Genomic DNA, 20,508 nt, shown 5'->3' with positions numbered 1-20,508 from the left:
AGAGACTCCTGATACAGCCTAGTGACATTTCCTGTTAATTAATAGAACTGCAGGCAATTAACCCAGCAACAACGTACAGCCCAGACTATCAGTCTTAGAAAACTCTGAGAAGCTAGCAGGGTATTAACATTGCCATCAGACCAGGTAGACACTAAGGCACAGCCGACAAGAGGAAGTTGACCAAATGCTCATCATTAAGGTATTTATCTTCTTGCAGAAAAAAAAATATTAAAAAAAATATATATATTGATGAATAAACCTTAAAAAGGATGCACTTTAGACATCCTGTAGAACAATTTCTGGGGATGCTCCCACAGCCTTTACACATGTAAGTAATAAAAGGGAGTGTTATTTTTTAAAGGCTTAAACCCTATACTTGAAATGCAGCCTAAGCTGCTTTACAGTTCTTGTTAAGCTTCTACATGAATGGAAAGAACCTGCTCAAGGCTCAGTAAGGACAGACAAATGGAATGGGCTTACTGTTTGAGGGTGAGAACACTGTACACCTTATGATTGGTAGTATCCATGCTAGCCATACTGTGTGTGGGCAAGACACAGCCTCTTCTCCCTTCTGGAATAATATGTTCTTGGTAAAGGAAATAGCTTCTTTTCACTTAAAAAAATCTTGCTAATAAATTCACCGTTTTTATAGTCAAGTCAGTGCAAAGATGAATTTTGTAATACAAGTTCATTACAAAAAGTAGCTGAAAAATATGGCACATAAAATATACACCATAAAAGACAAACAGTTGCTCTCAGTATGTCTCACAGCTTCTAACATATCGTGTACCTAAAGCCCATGCCTATACTCATCTTTCAGGTACATCAGCTTAATTAAATATGAAGTGCCATGATGGAACTACTCTAGATTTACCTTTTCAATTGAAAATACTTCCCCTTTCTGTCTTCAAGAATGCTCTCTCAAATATCTGACTGTGGAAATCAATCCATTAAAGTAGGAATTTCCAAGACAATGTTCCACTACACTGACTTAATGGTATGGGGGTCGCTTTTCCAGTAACATGACTGGGTTATTTTACCTTGCATTCACACCTTGCATTTGAATTCACTGAGCTTAGACTAAGTTGAATGTGATGAGCGTGACAATAACGTTCCCCAAGAGGAAAATATGATGCTAGCATAAATCACACCTCGAGCTGCATTAACTAGCTAACCTATCTCTGAACTGGTAATCCACGAATGTAGCCAGTAATTCAACTGAGGCAGTGTCTTAGTAAGGACCAAGCAAGAATAAAAAACCCACAAAAACCAACCCTCAGTTCTCATCCTCAAAAAAAAAAAAACTAACAAGAAGCTTTTCATCCAGTTTCAAAATCCGAGGCCAAATTTTGCTCTAATGTCAATTAACTGTAAAAGCTTCTGATAGTTCTTCAGTTCTTTTAAACTAGCACTAGATTTATCCCATGAATGCTTCTTGTAGGACAGTTTGTTTTAAACCCTTTGTTAAAATCCTTACTAGGAAAAGAACTCTTATAAATAAACATTAAGTCCAGATAACATGTCTCCCATTGTAGAAAGACACACACAATATGCACAGATTATTTAGGTAAAGAATAAATATATAAACCCCTGGCTATTTATTTTTAGCTCCCCACAAGTGCTGTGGCCAAAGAGCTTTGACATAATCAGTCCAAGGAGATAATCCCAGATTTACTGGTTTGCAGAACATTCCTGTATTAGAAATACATCCTCTCTGATTTGTGTGTTAGGGCCATCAGTATGAGCTAGAAGGAATTCAAACCTACCTCTAGGCTTTGCCTAATTGAAGAAACTGTTCTGAATATTAAAAGATATAGAAAGCCAGCACTACACATTCTAAATGTAAAATGTGTTCCGTTTGCAAATGTTCTTGTTCAAAAGATTCATTTCAAATTTTCAGAGCAATTAACAATATCTAAAGACTTGCAGGTTTTCAAACAAGTCATTGCCATCAGAGGGAAACCAAAGTTATTGTTAGAAACCAAAAACATTTGATCTTGAAGTATGTCAGTAGCTTAGTTTATCTTCTTAACATTACCAAATTACAGGAAAAATTTTAGAGCTTGGAAAAACAAAACATGAGATCTTTTTTTTTTTTTTTTTTTTTTTTTTCTGGCAAAGAAATGGTAGTGAATTATTTAAAATCCCAATATAATTACCCTCCTTATGGCTCTTACTTCTTTGCAAGGAAGATGATTTCTTTTAAAATGAGAACTTAAGACAGTCCTTCAAGAAAAGCATAATTCAAAGAAAATTCTAAGACAAAATTGTGTAAAACGTCTGTGTCTTTGTTAGGTTTTGAACATAATCAAAATGCTCAAAACTTTGCGTTCACCTTAAAGCAAATTCTCCAATTAGGGCTAAACTCTGGATCCTAACAGGGGACTGTGAAGAGTCTTGCAGACTACACAGCTGCTGTAAGTCACTGTGCAGGATGCTAAGCCACAATGCAGTCATGCAGTATTCTTTGGAGCTTTGTTTTTCTTTTGACATGGGACCACAGCCATTAACACCTGGCTGAATTTTTCCACCAGGATTACTTAAAAGGAGCAATCTGATGCAAGACCCATTTGTCTTTTGAGGAACAGATACTGGGAGGCTCTGCAAGGAATAACTAGTTCTTAGCTATAACTAAAGAATTATAATTTTGTAAATAAAGGATTAGAATAAAATAAAACAACCAAGTAAAGTTTGTGCAAGTAAAATCAATCAAAGAGCATTTGGGAAAGACATTTTCCAAACTTGGAACCTACAGGTAATTTGGGAAGGGTTTTTGTATTGTATTTATGAAAAATCATATGATTTGAAATTAAACATTTTTCCCCCCCTCTCCCTCTTTTGTTAAAATTGGTTTAAAGCTGGACCCTCTTTCAATGCATGGAACATACACAGCATGTAACAGTAGTCCCAGGGAGATGCTAGGCCCTGGAAGGTGGCAGTGACCTTACCTTTTATTGGCTGTAATAAGATTGAGAGCACTTGTCACTTCTTGGAACTGTGTCCTAAGGTGCCATAATTTTATTATTATAATTATTTGTATTTCCTTCAGGGACTGAAGATTTTGCTTGTACAGTAATTAGAAATTGAGGGATATAAGGTGAAACTCCAGATGAAACTTCTGTCATTTATTCCTTGATAAAACAATTGTCTACTAAGAAAAATCTATGGGCACTTTCAGAAGGCAGTTACCACTAGGATGATTTGTTCATCTAAATAATGTGCTAGATCATTAAAAATTATTCCCAACAAACTAATAGGCTAGTTGAAAATGAAAACAGTACTAATGGTAGATCTGAGCAAAGGCTGAATAAACCCAAAGGTCTGAGCGACAGGATATGCAATCTTCTTGCAGTTTTAAAGCATGACCTGAAATCTACCTCACCCTGGTATTAGCCATCTGCTATTACCCTAAAAGTGCTCTTTAAAAATATACAGTACCTCACAATCCTGTGTCTGTTAAGTAAACATCATAAAATCTCCAGTGCAGTATTTCTGCAGCAGCAGCAGACCACACAGACCAGCAGCGTTAGCTTTGCGCATCCAGCCCTGCTACCACCGCTCCAACAGGGAGGGACAACCCATCCTCTTCTCAGGGTGCCCTGGGGTCCATCAGCCTGCCCCCCTGCTACACCCATCCTGCATGGGACACAGGGGGCCTTTTGTACAAAGACGCTCAGTTTGCATCAGTCCTGTGGGCCTGATACCTTGGTAAGCAGAATTGGGCCAAGATGATATAAGTTTTTTCCTACTACAGCCTAGAGCACACTCAAGGGTTATTTAAACTACATGTGTACTGAAATGCATTAAAGCCTGAGTGCCTCAGAAGAAACACATACAGAAAAGAACCCTGCTGTGCATTGTTCTGCTTCTGATGGCTTTCTCAAAACCCAGGAAGACCTCAGGAACACACGGCTTAGCCCATAAGTGCCAAATCTTGCCCCAACACAGGAAACCTTACTAGGAGTGCAAATTCCAAATTTCCAGTTCTATTTGTAGCAGTAATATCCAAGTGAATGGATGAAAACAAGACCTCTGATCACACCAGTCTAAGAGTAAAATTACCCAGCAGAGGTAACAGAAATCAACACACTGATTGCAGTGGTATTTACAAGTCTTTAGCAAAAAATAATTTCAGCTTCAAGTATTTCCTCACTGAGGAAACGTTAACAGATGTCTTATATGATAGACCAGAACCTGGACAGTGTGTGCAGTGTGTGTGGAAGCTGAAAGAATGTTTCTCCATTTTGGTTCTTGAAATTAAAAAACAAACAACCACTCAGGAAAAAAAATTACCCAACCAAAAGCAGCTTAAGGTCTTAACATTCTTGTATTACAAGCTCATGTTATCATAAAATCCAATGCAAAGTTTTCTAGTTTTTACATCTGAGGCCATTTTCCTTATAGTCATGCAACAGGGTTTCAGTGGACATCAGAGTAACTGAATTCCCTGCAACTTGATTATCTGGCAAAAAAACACTTCCAAACCTTAGAAATTATTTTGAATTTTCATCTTATCCCAGCTATCCTTAAGCCCTCATGATTTTTTAGTTAGCAAAATGTCTTACACTAAATCACTGCTGTTTCTTTTAATGTCTTGTTTTCATTCAACAATGACAGTGAACAAAGAACAACCAGGGGGCACAATTTTTGAAGAGGAACATTACTTCTGTATGTATTTATTCCTAGCGACCAATTTGAGACACAGCAAAGGGGCAGGTATTCAGATGCCAGACATTAAGACTTTGTGAAAATAAAAGTTCTCTGAGATGTCACAAGCTGGACATCCAAAAATCAAAATGAAATATGTCAGGATTACCCAAATTCTTACAGTTACATCTGAAAGCGTTTCAACTGATGTTGAGTTGATGTATACAGAGTTTTAGAATGTTATGCTTTAAAAGTAGTAGTAATAGTTAGAACTTGGTTAGCCTGAGCCAGCTTTATTTAAATATTTGCAAATTTTTGTGACTATAGAACTATTCTTTCCTCTCTTTTTAGATAGGAAGGTTTGAGGATGACAGGTAAAAGGAATTATTTTCAAAGCAACTTCTATTTCTGAGTGACGTGTAAAAAAGGAAAGGCCCAATTTCACAGATGTAAAAAAACTGCATCATTCTTTGAACTCAGTGGAAACAGAATACTCCATGCCTCAAAATATCCATTCCTGCTCACAAACCATCGAAGTTAATAAGATGGGAACACCCACAATAATGATTTTGATAAATATCAATTTTGGTGCAACTAACTTGCCTATCACTATGGAGGGAGTTAGAAGCAGAGCTGGTCCTGGGTTCAGTCCAGGGGGATTTCAATTGCATGTTCAGTACAGCAGATCACAGTTTTTCTTAGCTTGCTACTCTCAAGTCACTGAAACATAAATGTTAGTGGGACATACAGAAGTTTACTCCTGGATCACCTCTGCTAGAATTTGAACTTTATTGAACTTGAGTTCTTCTAAGAAAGGCCACTCCAACCATTACTTAGGTTCTACACTTAACTAGTATATTGTAATACACTAGCATACATGTATACTGTAATGGAATAGTAGAGGAAAAGCTGAACATACATCAATATGTTAGCTTTTGGGGTTCTTTCTTTATAATGCAGTAGAAATGTAGAGTACACTTATCAAAAGAACAGCTTTGTTTTTTTCAATTTAGCATACAGTATGTAAAATCAACTGTGATTTATTTTCCTTTTATGATGATACCTTTAGCTCTAGTGCTGTAAAACATCAGTGTTTATACTACAGAAGTTCATCTATCATACATGCTTTGCTATTCTTAGTTCAGTCATAAAATCATAAACAGTTTCTGTGAATGCCCAGCTTTCAATAAAATTAATGATGGCTCTTTCCCAAGCAAAACCAAACAAAATAGAATAAGATAAAGTAAGTATCATTTGTTATTTTTCAAAGTGGAAGCTTGATTTGTTAGATATCATTTCAAAAGCTACCAGAACGCATCATGTGTGTTTTTATTAATCTGCATTTTAAGTATTGTTTGGCTTTAGGTTGCTACTGAACATGAACGAAATTCTATTCTGTTATACTGATACATGGTCAGAGCACCTTCAGTGCCTCTTTTGTCACACTTAAGTATGCAATGCTTCAATGTGAAGCCTCTGATTTCTAGGTAAATTACTGAAAGATAATACTAAATCAAACATTACTGTTTCCTTTTTGCTCTAAGATAGAAAACATCACAGGCTCTAACTTATCTAATGGAAAACATCCCGAAAGATTAACATCTTTGGGAACTTCTACTTGTCTTTCAGGCAAATTTAAGTTAAGATAAACATTCTTGAGAAAAGTAACAGTTAATTTGGAATAGGTGGAATCTAGCCCTATTAAAAAGCTAGAAAAACAGTGTTTACAGGGGCAAAATTCACAGCTGGTCCTTACAAACTGTATACATATGCAAGGAGTGGGTGGGAGTGGGAGGGAGAATAGCAAGGCCCTACCTAATTTTAGGTGCCAGTCTCATGATACAGAGCTGCCATATGTTAAAGGTGAATATAGTGGGAGGATGGAAGAGCTTAACTCTGATGGCTTTTCTGGCGAAAAAAATCAGTGTCCCAGCAATGCTTTTTTATACTGTTCCTGTGTGATTCTAAACAACCAGTGTATATTAATTAATTAGCATATTTGACACTCCGCTTGGGGAGCAAAATTCTGGATAGACTCTTTTGCCTATTATAAAAATCAAACTCAGAAGTCACAAAATCACAAAATCCATTCAATGACAGAACATGCTGTCTTTCTGTTTGCACTGGTGCTGTGCTGTGATTTCCACAGGACTTTAATTCCAGACCATAAAATAAAAGTGAAATTTTGTTCTAGCAGTGGTTACAACACTTACTAAACTCACTCAACACTACTCGTGAACTAAACTTGGGCAAAAATGACCACATAATTAGCTTTAAAAGTGAACAAGATTTACTTTCTCTTACAAAACTTTTCCCATCCTAATGCCACCCAGCCGATTGCTAAGTGCCTACACATCTGAATGCAGGTGAGATGAGGGCTCATTAGCCCTTTGCTGCTTCTGGCCTTATAGCTAAAATTTCTATTCAGGGCAGGAATTTCTACCAGAACATCAGTAACTGAATTTGTCACAACAGAAGAACAGTCTTAACCATCTAATAGGTAAAACTCATTAATATCCAACTTCTTTACCTTATTATGTGGGATCTCTTCAATATACTGGTTCCCCAAGGTCAAGACAAACATTAGAAAAATTGGAGAGGATTCAGTGGAGAATCACCAAGATGACTAGAGGGTTGGAAAACTTGGCACACGAAGAATGGTTGAAGGAACTGGGTTTGTTCAGCCTAGACAAGAGAAAGCTTGGGGGGGTGGAATTGAAGTCTTCTAGTACCTAAATGGTAGTTATACAGCAAATGGAGGCACTCTTACAAGGACATATGGTGACAGACAGGAGGAAATGGACATAATCTCCATCAGGAGAAATTCTACCTAGATTAAAAAAAAACAAAACACTTCACTGTGAGAATAATTAAATATTGGAATAGGGCATTTGGGATAGGTGGTGGAATCTCCACCACTGGAAATATTCAAGACTTAGTTTATAATTTATTCTTCAACCGAAGGTTTGACTAGCTGCTAGCTGATCTCCAGAGATTTATTGCAATCTAGACTTTTCTATGATTTTCTTCTCTGATTTTGGAATTGCAATGGACTGCTGAAAACCCCATTGGGCTAACCCATTTGAGTTAATGAGGTCAGAATCTCAATTCTTCTGGATTGAATTTGCTGATATAAACAAGAATAGAAATACCAAGTGTAAATTGGGAAGGAAACAGACACCAGTAATACATTTCTATTATACATCAACTGACGGGCCATGAATCTGGGGCCATGTGTGAATGACTGATGGTATTGCTACATGCAAACTAAAATAGTGCTTGCCTCTCCTTTATTTTAAAGCACACCATTTCAGAACATTATTTCAACACGTATCTCTGGCCAAATTAAACTTTTACTGTCCAGCAGGAGGAAAGCACAGCTATACTACCAATGAAGCTTATCACTGCCTTTTAGTCTACTGGTGTAATTTTTGTCCTCTTGATAACTGTCAATTTATATTTGTTAGACATTTGAAGTTCTTTATCTCCAATGCATACTGAGATGCAGCTCAGAGAGACTTACATTACTGTCTGATACTTCATGGTAAATCAGAGAGGCTTACATTACTGTCTGATATTTCATGGTAAATTTATACACATGACCTTAATGCCTAGCACCGAATCGTGTGAGTTTATGACACTAGCTGTCTAAAAGCTAATTTTCTCACACTTGCCAGTACTTTTTGACTGATCCTTAGCAATCTGGTTGATTGATTATAATTTACTGAGAGACTGAAATGATTTGCTGAGTAGAAGAGGTGATTTCAAAAATTGACTTGAGGTGAGTATTGGACAAGAAGCAGCTTTCTCTTATAGGTGGAAAGCAATTCAGCGTCTTAGGAATATAGCCATGTAAATGTTTTATTCATGTCAGTTATTCACATAAGTGGGTTTCACTTTAGTGTGTAACACAAGCCAGCTGGTTTGCTTCTTTTAAACTCTGATTTCTCATGCACTTCATATTGCTACACCCCCTTCAGAGATATTTATGGAAATTTCACAGCAAGCTGTCTCAAGCTTATGCGCTATTAAGATTCCATTCTGGGGTGTTTACTGCATTAGATTTATAACATATAGATTTATGGACTCAACTAGCTGATGGCCTAATAAAACACATTGGAACTGAAGGCAACTACTAATTAAAATAATATTTGATTGTCTTCAGCATATTGTAAAACTGCTGTGGATTTGAACAGAGCCACCGCAGCTTCTGTATTGTGTCACAGCATAACTGCATAGGAAAAGGCACAATCCACACATAAGATCAGCTAAATTGTGGCTACACTTAGAGAATTATAACACGTTTTTCTATCTGTATACACTGGAGTGGGCTAGTGTTGAAGTAACTCTTAATGCCCTCAAAGATTTGGCTGTTCTAAACAGCATAGAACGAAAGGATTGAAATTCGCAGCTAAAGAGAACAAGTTTATAGTACCGGTACCAGGACAGTAAAGTATCAACTATTCTGCTAATCCTCATTTAAATGATTTGATTAACTGCTACTGAAAAGGATCAGCTGATAAAGATGGAAGTCAAGCTAAGTTCCTCCTAGAAAAAGATATTTTCAACATTAGGTAGAATTTTCATCTTGAAATCTCTACCAAACTGTTAGAAACAAGAGACTTTTGTAACCCTTGGTCCTTGCTCTAAATAGTTAACTTCCCAGATGGACTTCATGCACATTACAAAGAGTAATGAGAGGTATGAATTTTCAAGCATAGGAAAAGCCTAGTTTACACTCTGTACAAACATTTGGCACCAGTCATGTAAGCAATGCTAGGAAATAGGTAAAAAGGAATATTAATTATTGTGATGTCTTATTCCAATGTTCAGTTAATTCCATTCTAATGAACTCAATTAAGACCTCTTAACAAATGTGGTTGTTCCATTCAAAAGAACACGGACGGAGATTTCATTCCCTTCTCTGTGATTAAAACAGATAAATATTCCTTGCCTGCCGCATAAAGACTGTCATGAAGAACTGCATAGGACAGATTACAGAAGGTAACAACGATGAAAAACGTGAGCTCCTATCACTTGTAATGCCAGGAGCACATTAAGAAGAGGGAAGAACATTTATGATCTGTTATTGATCAAAGGTCAGAAATGCAAAAATTCCTGAAAAAGCATACTCATGTGATCTACTCAGTTCTAATCTGTAGTTTCAACATGCAGAGACAATATGAGAAACATGAAGTTTTGTGAAATTAGGATTCCACCACCTAGACTAGCTGAGATTCTACTGTTACTAATAAGCACCTTATTGTTACAGCTGCAACAGTTCAGCATCCAAGTGCAGATCTTAAAAGAAATTTCTTGAGCACATTTAGCAAATTTAGCTTCTGCTGAGTCATCCAGATAAGCACTTGTATGAAAAACACAAGTAACAAAACCAGAAAAAAAAGAGGGAAAGTGTCTCAAGAATGTGAGAATTCTTCTATTCTATTGCTAAATTGTATTAGCTATTATATAATTTGTATAATACTATCTTCAAGCTCATTTTCCAATTATGCTGGCATAAACCTGTATTACAAATGTTTTATCTAGGACAGAATCCAGCATTCACCTTAACCCTCCAACTGTGCTGTAATGGCTCCCTTTATCAACAGATGGAGACCAAGGGAACAGTCCTCTATTTTAACATACTTATTTCCATTGCAATGAAATTGGCTATTGATTCATTTTAACTTCCTTTATTTTTCTACATAAAGTTATTTTTCTTCTTCTTCTTTTTTTTTTTTTTTTTTTTGTATAAATCCCAGAATTTACATCTATCTGAAAATGAAAGCCATGTTTTGATTAGAGCTTGAATGTGCTATCATATATGGTGTGTTTGGAAACCTCTGCAAAAAAAAAAATCACGTCTGCTTTAATACAACTAGCTCAAGGCACCATGGGGTGAATTGAGGACAACAGAACAGTGTGCTTGAAAAAAGGAAAAAAAAAAATGTCCCTGCTTTTCTTGGCTAGCTAATACATAAACTTCAACATGACTTGTGCAAGAGTTTGGGATAAAAGTAATTGTATCTCAGTGCAAAGATTTGCTGCCCTTCCTGTCTTTTAAGAAGTGAGTCCACCTGCAAAATAGCATCTTCATCATAACTTTAAGAATTAAAGAATATGTAAATTTCAGCAGCCAGAATATCTAACTATTAATTAAACAATGATTCATAAGATATATGGAATGGAGATGATTTTTTTTCTCAGCAATTGTTTCAATCTGTTGGAGGAATAATAAAGAAAACTATTATATGAATTAGTTACCAGTATATTGGGAGGAGGGGGGAAGGGCACACTGTGCTATTCATTTCCAGAAGCTTCTGGAAGATACAGTGAGCTACTTCTTTTTCATGCACTTCTTCTTCCAGAACCTGGGAACACAATGGAAAAGAACCTTCCCTAACGTATACCACAAATCCCTATAGCTTTTATCAAGTAGGTCTTTCCAAAGAAGCTTCCAATTCTCTACCTGTAAGACATTAGCAGGATATAAACCATACTTTTGAGTTGCTAAATAATGAATTTACACATCTTTTTTTAAATTATTCTAGTCTTTTAGAAATCATTACAGAAATCTTATAATTAAGGAAAGCAAAAAAGCAAAAAATAAGGTTTAAATCTTAGTGCTTTTCTTTCACATGATCACCTCTTCTGATGATTACTGATTTAAAGCTTTCGTAGATGTTTTCTTTATGCTTTAGATACTCTGTTATTGTAACATCAATATCACTTTTCCTCTAATCTCTGGAGAGTTTGAAAATTTGTTTGCAATAGCTTCCAAAAAAATGCAGGTATCTCTCGATAGACATATTTTTCTGTATTTTTTTCTTTTGGGGGAAAGGAGGGGGAGGTAACAACCGCTCACTATTACAATTACTACATTATTAGTTAGCTTAATCTTTGGCACCCTCTTTAAAATGTATAAAGCAAAGCCTACGGAAACTGCAACTGTAGGTATAATTTATAACTTTCATAGGGTAGAAATCAAGAACAAAAACAGTATATATGCAGAATACAAAAGAAGACTTTTGCAAGAGGTACAGCTTCAGTGGCATTATCAATGGAATAAAAGTTGCTTAACCTGCAGCCTATGACAACGTGAAATGTCAATAATCTGTGATACCAAATTTGTAAACTGCTGTTTAGTATTTTAAGTGTAAAGTCTAGATTATGAGGATTTTTCTTCTAAACGGTACAGCACTTGGAAATCTCTTGATTCTTTTATAATTTTAACTAAATGATTTCAGTCCTGTTCATTCATCATCTAGCAGCAACAGAACTTATGAAACAAGAACTTATGAAGCAGGATATGTCATCAAGAAAAAACCATCAATGGCTAGAGATAGTTCAGAGACAAGGCAGAACTAACTGTTAAAGCAGTTCCCCTCAAGACACCCATTCAGGACAGGAGATAAAATGAAAATTACTAACGTTCTAGTTATAATGCACTATGAGGTGTGCTGGCAGAATCAGAGGAGCAGACACAAAACTCCAGGTACTAGTTCAACTGATGAATTTGGTAAGACTCTTGGACTTTGTGCTTCTTAAAGCCACAATGGAACTGAAATCCATGGATTAAATGAGACTGTTATTTTCTAAAAATATGTCTCTGTCCTGGTTTCAGTTAGAACAGAGTTAATTTTCTTCCTAGTAGCTGGTAGAATGCTATGTTTTGGATTAGAATGAGAAGAGTACTGATAACACCCTGATGTTTTAATTGCTGCAGAGCAGTGCTTATACTAAGCCAAGGACGTCTCAGCTTCTTGCTCTGTCCTGCCAACGGGCAGGCTGCGGGTGCAGCAAGAGCTGGGAGGGGACAGACCCAGGACAGGTGACCCAAACTAGCCAAAGGGGTATTCCATACCAACTGATGTCATGCTAAACAATATATAGGGGTGGCTAGCCGGGGGGAGGGGGCCGGACTGCTCGGGGTTAGGCTGGGCATCGGTCAGCGGGTGGTGAGCAATTGCATTGTGCATCACTTGTTTGTACACATTATTATTAGTAGTACTATTATAATCATTGTACTATTATTATTGTTGTTATTATTATTTTCCTGTCTTATTAAACTGTCTTTATCTCAACTCACGGGCTTCACTTTCCATTTCTCTCCCCTGTCCCAGAGAGGGAGGGGAGAGGGTGAGTGAACGGCTCTGTGGTGTTTAGCTGCTGGCCGGGTTAAACCACGACAGTCTTTTAGAATTCTTCCATCTCCCCCAAATTAAGAACATTTAAAAATGCATATATATACTTGTAAAGTTTTTAGGGAATGAGATTTTTTTCCGTATCTCCTAGGTCCATTAGAGGGTCAGACTCAACCAGGTGAGTCTCAGTATTGTGGACTGGGGGTTTCAAAGACATCTGAAGAATTGAGTCACACAGTTCTCACTGAATTTCAGTTGGATTTCTGACTAAGCCCTCTAGGACCCTCTGGACAGTGCAGTACTAAACCACAGGAAAGAACAAGTGATGTTGGTAATAAAGACGGACAGAAAACACGCGAATGTTTTCGTTAGCTTGCCTTTTTTTTTTTTCCTCCCCATTAATTCTAAGTTTAAAAATGCATTTAGTTTGATGGGCTTTTATTTCAGCTCTGACCCATTTTCCCTCAGAAATACTCACTTGATGAAGTATTTGATTCCATCTGCTGTATAAGCTTCTTCCCATCCATACGGTAGACCTACGACAAAATAAAGAAATAAGATGTCTCGAAGCTTAGGTGACACAAGGTTTTGAAGTGGTGTAAGTTCAAGCCATCTCACAGAATGATTACAAATGAATTCTCACTCTTTTTGTAGTAGGAAATAATATAAACAATGCAATTTAATAAATATTTGCTGAGCTACAAAGCTATATGCAACTCAACGATACTTCTGGTACTTCTTTTCCAGAAGCTGACAGTTTGGTCAAATTGCAGTGCAGTTAACTCTTTTGAACTTTTTATTTTAATTCACACCCATTAAATAAATAAATAAATAAAAAGGCAAAACAAAAGAAAATAAAAACCAACCATGCCTGTGGTCTACTGAGATCTGTTTTAATTTGTTTTTACAGCTATTACATACAGATGCCAATGACTATATGAGGCAGGAGTCTGGGCTGAATCAAATCCTCTGCTGTCTGGTTTATCACCACCTCCTGTGTTTATACAAAACTCTGGAAATTTAGACGAACTCCAAGATACTTAGAGAGTCAGAGAAAATACATACAGATATACATACGTGTACTTTTCAATGTCTACAGATTTTGAAAAAGGTGAATTTTCTAAGTGCATTGCTTACTTTTGTGATTTACACTAACAATTCTTGGAGCTAAAATATTTAGCACAGCACCATTTAGCAAAAATTAAAAATGAATTTTGAAGGGATGGTGTTTTTACATGTATTAAGAAACTGCTGCCCTTTTCCCTTTTTTAATTATCAAGCATACTAACCTTGAAAATGCAGTCTTGAATTTTGTTCTTAGTTTAGATGTCCCTTCCATGAGAAAGGTGAGTAATACTCTTAATAGGGCATTATATTATATCACAAAAAAACAAACAAACAAACAAACAAAAACACAAAAAACTTTACTTTTTTTATTACTACTTGTTCAAAATCAACTGTAGAACTTAAAAAGTGCTGGAGAAAGAACCATAAGTCAGTGTGTAAAAGTGCTCCCGATGTATGCTTTTGTGATACTATACTGTAATGTAGATAAGGAAAAGTGCAAGGTCCTTTTTTTTGTAGACTAGAAATATCTATGAAATTAAAAGATGCATGGAAATAGTTCTGCAAGTACTTTAGCTTAAAAGTCGTCTGGAAATGTTAGTGTTTCAGGAGTTAAACAGTTTTTGTTCAAGCCACAGTCTATCTCAAATACCAGCTCATTAGAACCATCTGTGAGCCTGCTTTAGATTTAAAATTTGTATTTGGAGATCGTGCTGGACTGCACGCACCATAGGATGTTTGAAAACTTCATACTGAGGCATGCTCTAAGTGAGCACTTTTTTTTTTTTTTTTTTTTTAATTCTTTCTTAAAAGGCTTATTTTCTTCTTATTTTCTCAGATTGTCACACCTTTGTTTCTAGTGTGGTCCTTCTCAAAAATCTGGAAAGGGATGACTTCAGTTCTCAAAGATAAACAAAGTTCATTACAGCTACTGAATCATTACTGGCACAATGAAGAAGATACCACCTAAGAGGTAATTATAGCTGTAGGTAGGCACCAAGCAAACAATAATAAGTATGTCTACCAAAACTCCAGAATTCAGAAAGGTAACTTGAGAATTGGTACTTGTAGAACAGCGCCATCGCTGTTTTGTACAGCTTGAAAAGCAAAAAGCACACTGATTAACTTTCTCCCTGTCACTTTTACCCCATATTACTTGGTAATCTCAGGTTTCTTCCCATTTTCAGTTTGGCATAAATCTATACAATCTGCTCCTTAAAAGATGTCACCTAGTGCTTTTGAGAGAGAATAATCCACAGCCACTTCCCTTTAAATACATGGTAGTTGCTGTGTTAACGGTTTTCAGGCTCTAACTTCTATGAAGGAAGGTAGGAAAAGGGTGTTCTAAGTGATAAATACACTAGACTTGATCACTTGTTCTTCCTTACTATTTAGTCAACATGAATATTTTCTAATGATCTGAATGGGAGCAGGATTCATCCTTCAATTGCTTCCATTTTCCCTGGCCTTTCCTCATTCCTGCATGAAACATGAATATCCAAAATAAATTGCTACACACTCGCTCAGTTATGAATAAAACCTCAGCAGCTGCTCTGTGCTCACCCAGATCCCATACATCACCTGTTTCATTCAACAGTGATAATTACACTTTTTTCACTAGTAATTTGACTGAACTTATTTCCTTTTTTTTTTTCTCTTCTAAATGAAGAATGGAAAGTAGGTAGCAATGATAACCAATGCTCTGTATTCTTTTCTTAACCATTAAAAACTACACTTCTCATACATACTGAATTAATCTGTCAGCTGCAAATAATGCCCTGGAGATATCCCCACAGCTTTATTTGTCTTTCTGACTTTACATGCATTAGGTTGTATGTCCAACTCAGTCTCCAAATGCTTCAAAGCTCCACCTACATGTGTTTTTTAATGCCTTTATTTTCAACATTTTCACTCTTTCACTACTAGTCTCACTTCTGTTCCCTTCATGCCCTTCCTTCACTGTTAGATTTGTACTTGTATTTCTTGGTATTTCCCATGGTAGCCAGGAGGCTCTCATGTTTTGCACTGTATTTCCCCAGACATCATCTCCACTTACTTCAAGCTCACTTTCTCCATGAATCATTCATAAACTGATCTACTTCCTAGTGCCATATTTTTTCACCACCCCCCTCCCCCAGGGTCAGAGTTGTTATCTTTCCTAGGATTTGCTTTGAAACATTGCTAAGTTCTCACCTGGAGTAAATGTGAGGTAAAGGAGCTCAAACAGAAATGTAGTCTGAAACATACAGGATTTAGCCTATATAAACTGTGGCAATCTTTAGGTTTCCTACATATTTATAATTTCTTCTGTGAATTGCTACATTCTTTGATGAAACTTCATAAATAATATATCTTGGCTGCAGTTGTCTGCATATATAATCTTTTAAAAATGTCAGATTTACTGTATTTAAAAGTAGTTTCCTTACAGCAGAAAATACAAGGCCTTTCGCTATTCAAATATTTGTGATTATTTATCTTTTGCAAGGTAAGGTGAAAATAATAATGCAAAAGTAATTATGCATGCAAACCACATGGAATACAGTCCAAAGCACCCTTTGCCCAAATAGAACAAATAGTCTCCCAGGGGACCACGTCAGCCAAAACACATTATAACCTACCATTATTTTGTTCAGAGTATATGCATCTAATTAGGGTTAATGCAAAGGAGAAGTATATAATTTTTTTGTGAAGAAGAACAACAACAAACCACTTGCTATTGTACGTGTGCATATGTGCCAGCACTGCTGCAGCTGGCACCAGTGCGGCACGGCGGTATCCCTGGTGACTGCTTGCCTTCTCAGCTGCAAGACGCCTGCTGCGATACCCACAGTTGTAAGGTTAGCACTGCGTAAGGGGCAGAGAGGGAGTGAAACCCTAGGGACAGCAAATTTTTCCTGATACTTCATAAGGTGTGGATCTCAGGGACCTTTATCACTTCCCTGGGTCAAAAGGACAGAGAAAACGCATCAGCACTGATACTTGGTTGGTTGCAGTAAACAGAAAGATAAACACCAGGCCAAATTATAAACTCGTATAGAGTGACAGAAGTGGAAGATCCTGCCCATTTTTTCTAAGACAGAATGCATATACGCTCCCCTGTGCTTCAGTCCAGCTCTCCTGGAATAAAAGTTGCACACAGCATCATCAATCAAGGTACATCACTAAAGGAACAAGGGGGAAAGCACAGAAATTAAGGAAGAACCTCATTTTACTGGGCAGTTTTCAAACCTGTAAGTAGTGCATAATGTTATTCTTTTCCTTCAATAAGCTAGTTAAGAAATACCATTATACATGTAGAAAAAGAAATGTGGAGATCAGCAGATGAGACTGATAAAAGCAGATACCACAGCAAAAATGCTCAGGTGAAAAAAGCGACAGTTATTTCCCTAACAGCTAAATGCTGCTGTGTTTTATTTTTCTTATTTCTGACAAAATTACTCAAAGAAATGAGAGATTCAGAGACTCTAGTAGGAGTTGATCAAAAATTTACTATTCACTTGGATTCTGTCTAGATTTGGTCAAAGTGGGACTATTCAGATGATTAAAAAACCAAGTTATATCTTTTGTCAGGGCTAAACAATTTCATGGCTGGAGCATTAAACCACCTCGTCTGGAATTAATGAGGCATCAAGCTTAAAGGATGTAACATCTATCTGGAAGTCAAAAACCACATGGTGCATTTATTCAGTTTCACAATGAACACATTTTTTGACCACCAACAAATAAGAATGTCACTGTTTACGTATCATTTTGCCTAGCTTGGTTTCTGCAATAACACATACATTTTTAAGTAACAGGGCACGATCTACCTCAGAACTACTGATTTATTTATGTTAAATATTACAATTCTGCAAAATTATGAAGTTTTTGAAGAAATAGTAATTATTTGTTAAAAGTATTTCTGATAGAAAAAGATTCACTAAAGGATGTTATAAACACTTTTCTCCATCTTTTGGTAAATGAGGTTTAGAACTCTGATCTCTCTTCAGCATCTGCCAGTTCAGTCAGATGTGCCTATCAGCACTCAAACCTTCCTCCTGCGGCTTCAATCATAATGCAAAATTCATTAGTGAAGCTCTCCAGGGCCTTTGTCTCTGCTCTCTGTGCTATCTAGGCAATGCAAGGAAAAAGATGGGAGAAGATGGAAAAAAGATGGAAAGCGAAAGATTCAACTTGTTGGTTATCTGATGCCTGGTCTTGGACTCCTGAGTACTACTGGAACATGGGAACATCCCAGATATGAGACTAGAGACCTCATATGATGCAAGACTGGCAGAGGAACTCCTAAGTGAGTTATGTGATTTGGCACAGCTAAAACAAAAATTTGTGGAGGAATATCCATCTTGCTTGTCAACTGTGTTCAGTGGAGTTCAGGCATAAAATGACTCTTTTTTGAGGCTGCCAATAATATATAATTTATTTTAGTATTTATTTGCAAATTAACTGTAAAAAATCAGGTTCAGAAAAACAGCTTTCAGAAGAGAGTATGGACTTCTAGCTTTGTTTGTATGCCACTTTATTTTTCAGACCATTTCAAGCGCTCTTCCCACAAACAAATGCGTTTCATTTTATGAATAATACTCTGCTAAGGGGACATTCCATTCCTTTCTTTCACATATCAAATTCCGTTCTAAAGAAACTGTTCCTTTTTCTTTTGTTGATTTAATAAAACAAAGACGGAGTAAGTAGTTTTCAAGTGGAGACATCTGGGAAATACTAGTAATTGAAATTTATGCTAATTTAGAGTATGGTTGGCAGATTGACTTGTCTCCATTCAGTAGTGTTCCTAGAAACCACACTTCAGAAAAATATTTTCCTTACTTTGGCTATCCAGGGCATGGTGAAAGATGACCTTGTCTTTTCCCATTTCCTATTAATCATAAGATATTGACCCAGTATGTCAGCAAACACATTCATCTCTTAGTGAGACAAATACACCACATTAAGTGACTGTTAAGTATGAGAGTTGAAAAAAAAAATTAATTGCTTCTCATGGTGAAAGCTTAGAAAGATCCTATTTTTATCAGAACATTGGCTTATATGACCAACTTTAAGATCTTTATGGTAATTTTGAAATTACGAACTGTTTTGATATAGGTAATCAGGAACAGCATGGAAACAATGGAACTTTTAAGACAGCCAGTCAAATGACATATTTATGGAAATAAGACTGACCTCTGTTCAGTACATGGGATCAGACATTATTATAGACATACTTTTTTCCTAGCTGAGAAATAAGGAAATCCAAATTTAGAACAAACTGCCTAGCATGCACACTGAAGTTCTTCAGAAAGGAGTGAGAGCTACAGTAATCCAAGCAACGTGGTTGCTGCTATGTGTCTTCAAGATGGAGAAAGAATTATCTTCCTGAGACATTACTTTAAAAATGTATCTTTTCAGAATCTGAATGCTGGAAATACTACTTAAAACAAAAATACATATTTTTCAACTAACTACTAATATTCTCCTTTCAAATAAAGCTTCAGGTTCTGTAAGATCTAAGCTATTTACACTGTTATTAAAATGAGCAGTGAACAGGCTAGCTGAGGCTCATCTTTATCCATGCAGGAGGTCAGAAGTGAAAGCACAAGATAAGCACACCACACTTAACAAGGGCAATAAAATGCTTTCTTCTGCCTAGCTGATGGCAAGCAAATGTATACAACCAATTATACAGAAACAACAGAAGTCAATGGAGCTTGCAGTACTATAGCATTACTATAAAACATTCTGACTGCCTTTCAAGGGGAGCAGAAAGAGTGCAGCAAATTAAGCCCTGAGCCTGTCTGTTTCACCAAATGGAAGCTGTTCTTCCAAGGTGCACTGGAGAAGATAAATATTTTGGGGAGAACAAGGAAGGTAAATAAGCCACTAGCAACTGAATAAAAACAAACACCAACCAACCCAAATAACCAAACAAAAACAAACACTGACCTTTGGATAAATCCTCATTTTAGCCCTGAGGAAAAACAGATGATTCATGCCATCAGCAAGTCACTGGCCAGAATCTATGCGTCTACACCAACTACTGATGTGAAACTGGGAATGTCTCTAAGCATGCATACACCCAAGAGAGACTGCACTCCTTGAAATTCTGACATAAAGGGAACTCAAAACAGCACTGATTATTATTTTGGTAATGTAATAATTGCCTTTCAGGAAAAAAAAAAAAAAAAAGAATTACTTAACAACTTACATTGAAAAATATAATATTAAAAACATTATTTCAATCTGCTTATAATACAACTAATATGTACCCCATCGGGCCTCCAGTGCCTTTTCACATTCCACATGTTGGATAGTCAGGAGTTCAACAATCAGTTGTGAGGAGGCCAAGATATAATTAAGCAGTACTTAATTCAACATATATCTATTTGGGTCATGAATATAAAATGTCTGTGTAATCATAAGGTCAATAAAGCATAAGCCCTCAGAGGTGAGGGATAATGAAAACAGGGAGGAGTTTGAGACTAGCTCACTCTGACCAAACACTGAATTTTGCATAACCTATCTAGCTGATATTATCTGCTTTTAAAAATGTTTTTCACCTACATAGATTCTTACTAAGATGCTACTGCCTGTCCAGTGACAGTACTGTAAAAATGCAGTGACCACCCTTTTTTGTTCATTGCAACTGAAGCATCTGAGTATA

The 20,508-nt window shown here is 36.5% G+C and overlaps 1 protein-coding gene across 4 annotated transcripts in view; it reads right to left on the bottom strand.

Annotated features, from left to right (window-relative positions):
• Positions 1 to 20,508, bottom strand: part of STXBP4 (syntaxin binding protein 4) — a 72,986-nt gene that overhangs the window by 3,323 nt on the left and 49,155 nt on the right. For all 4 annotated transcript variants that reach the window (XM_082775046.1, XM_082775047.1, XM_082775048.1 and 1 more), the window contains one exon: positions 13,270 to 13,327. In XM_082775046.1, coding sequence (XP_082631172.1) covers positions 13,270 to 13,327 — 58 coding nt within the window. The remainder of the gene's footprint in view (positions 1 to 13,269; positions 13,328 to 20,508) is intronic.

The sequence above is a fragment of the Aythya marila genome, assembly GCF_965140915.1.
Source record: "Aythya marila genome assembly, chromosome: 18".
Taxonomy (NCBI): Eukaryota; Metazoa; Chordata; class Aves; order Anseriformes; family Anatidae; genus Aythya; species Aythya marila.
This window is presented reverse-complemented; position numbering and strand designations above follow the sequence as displayed.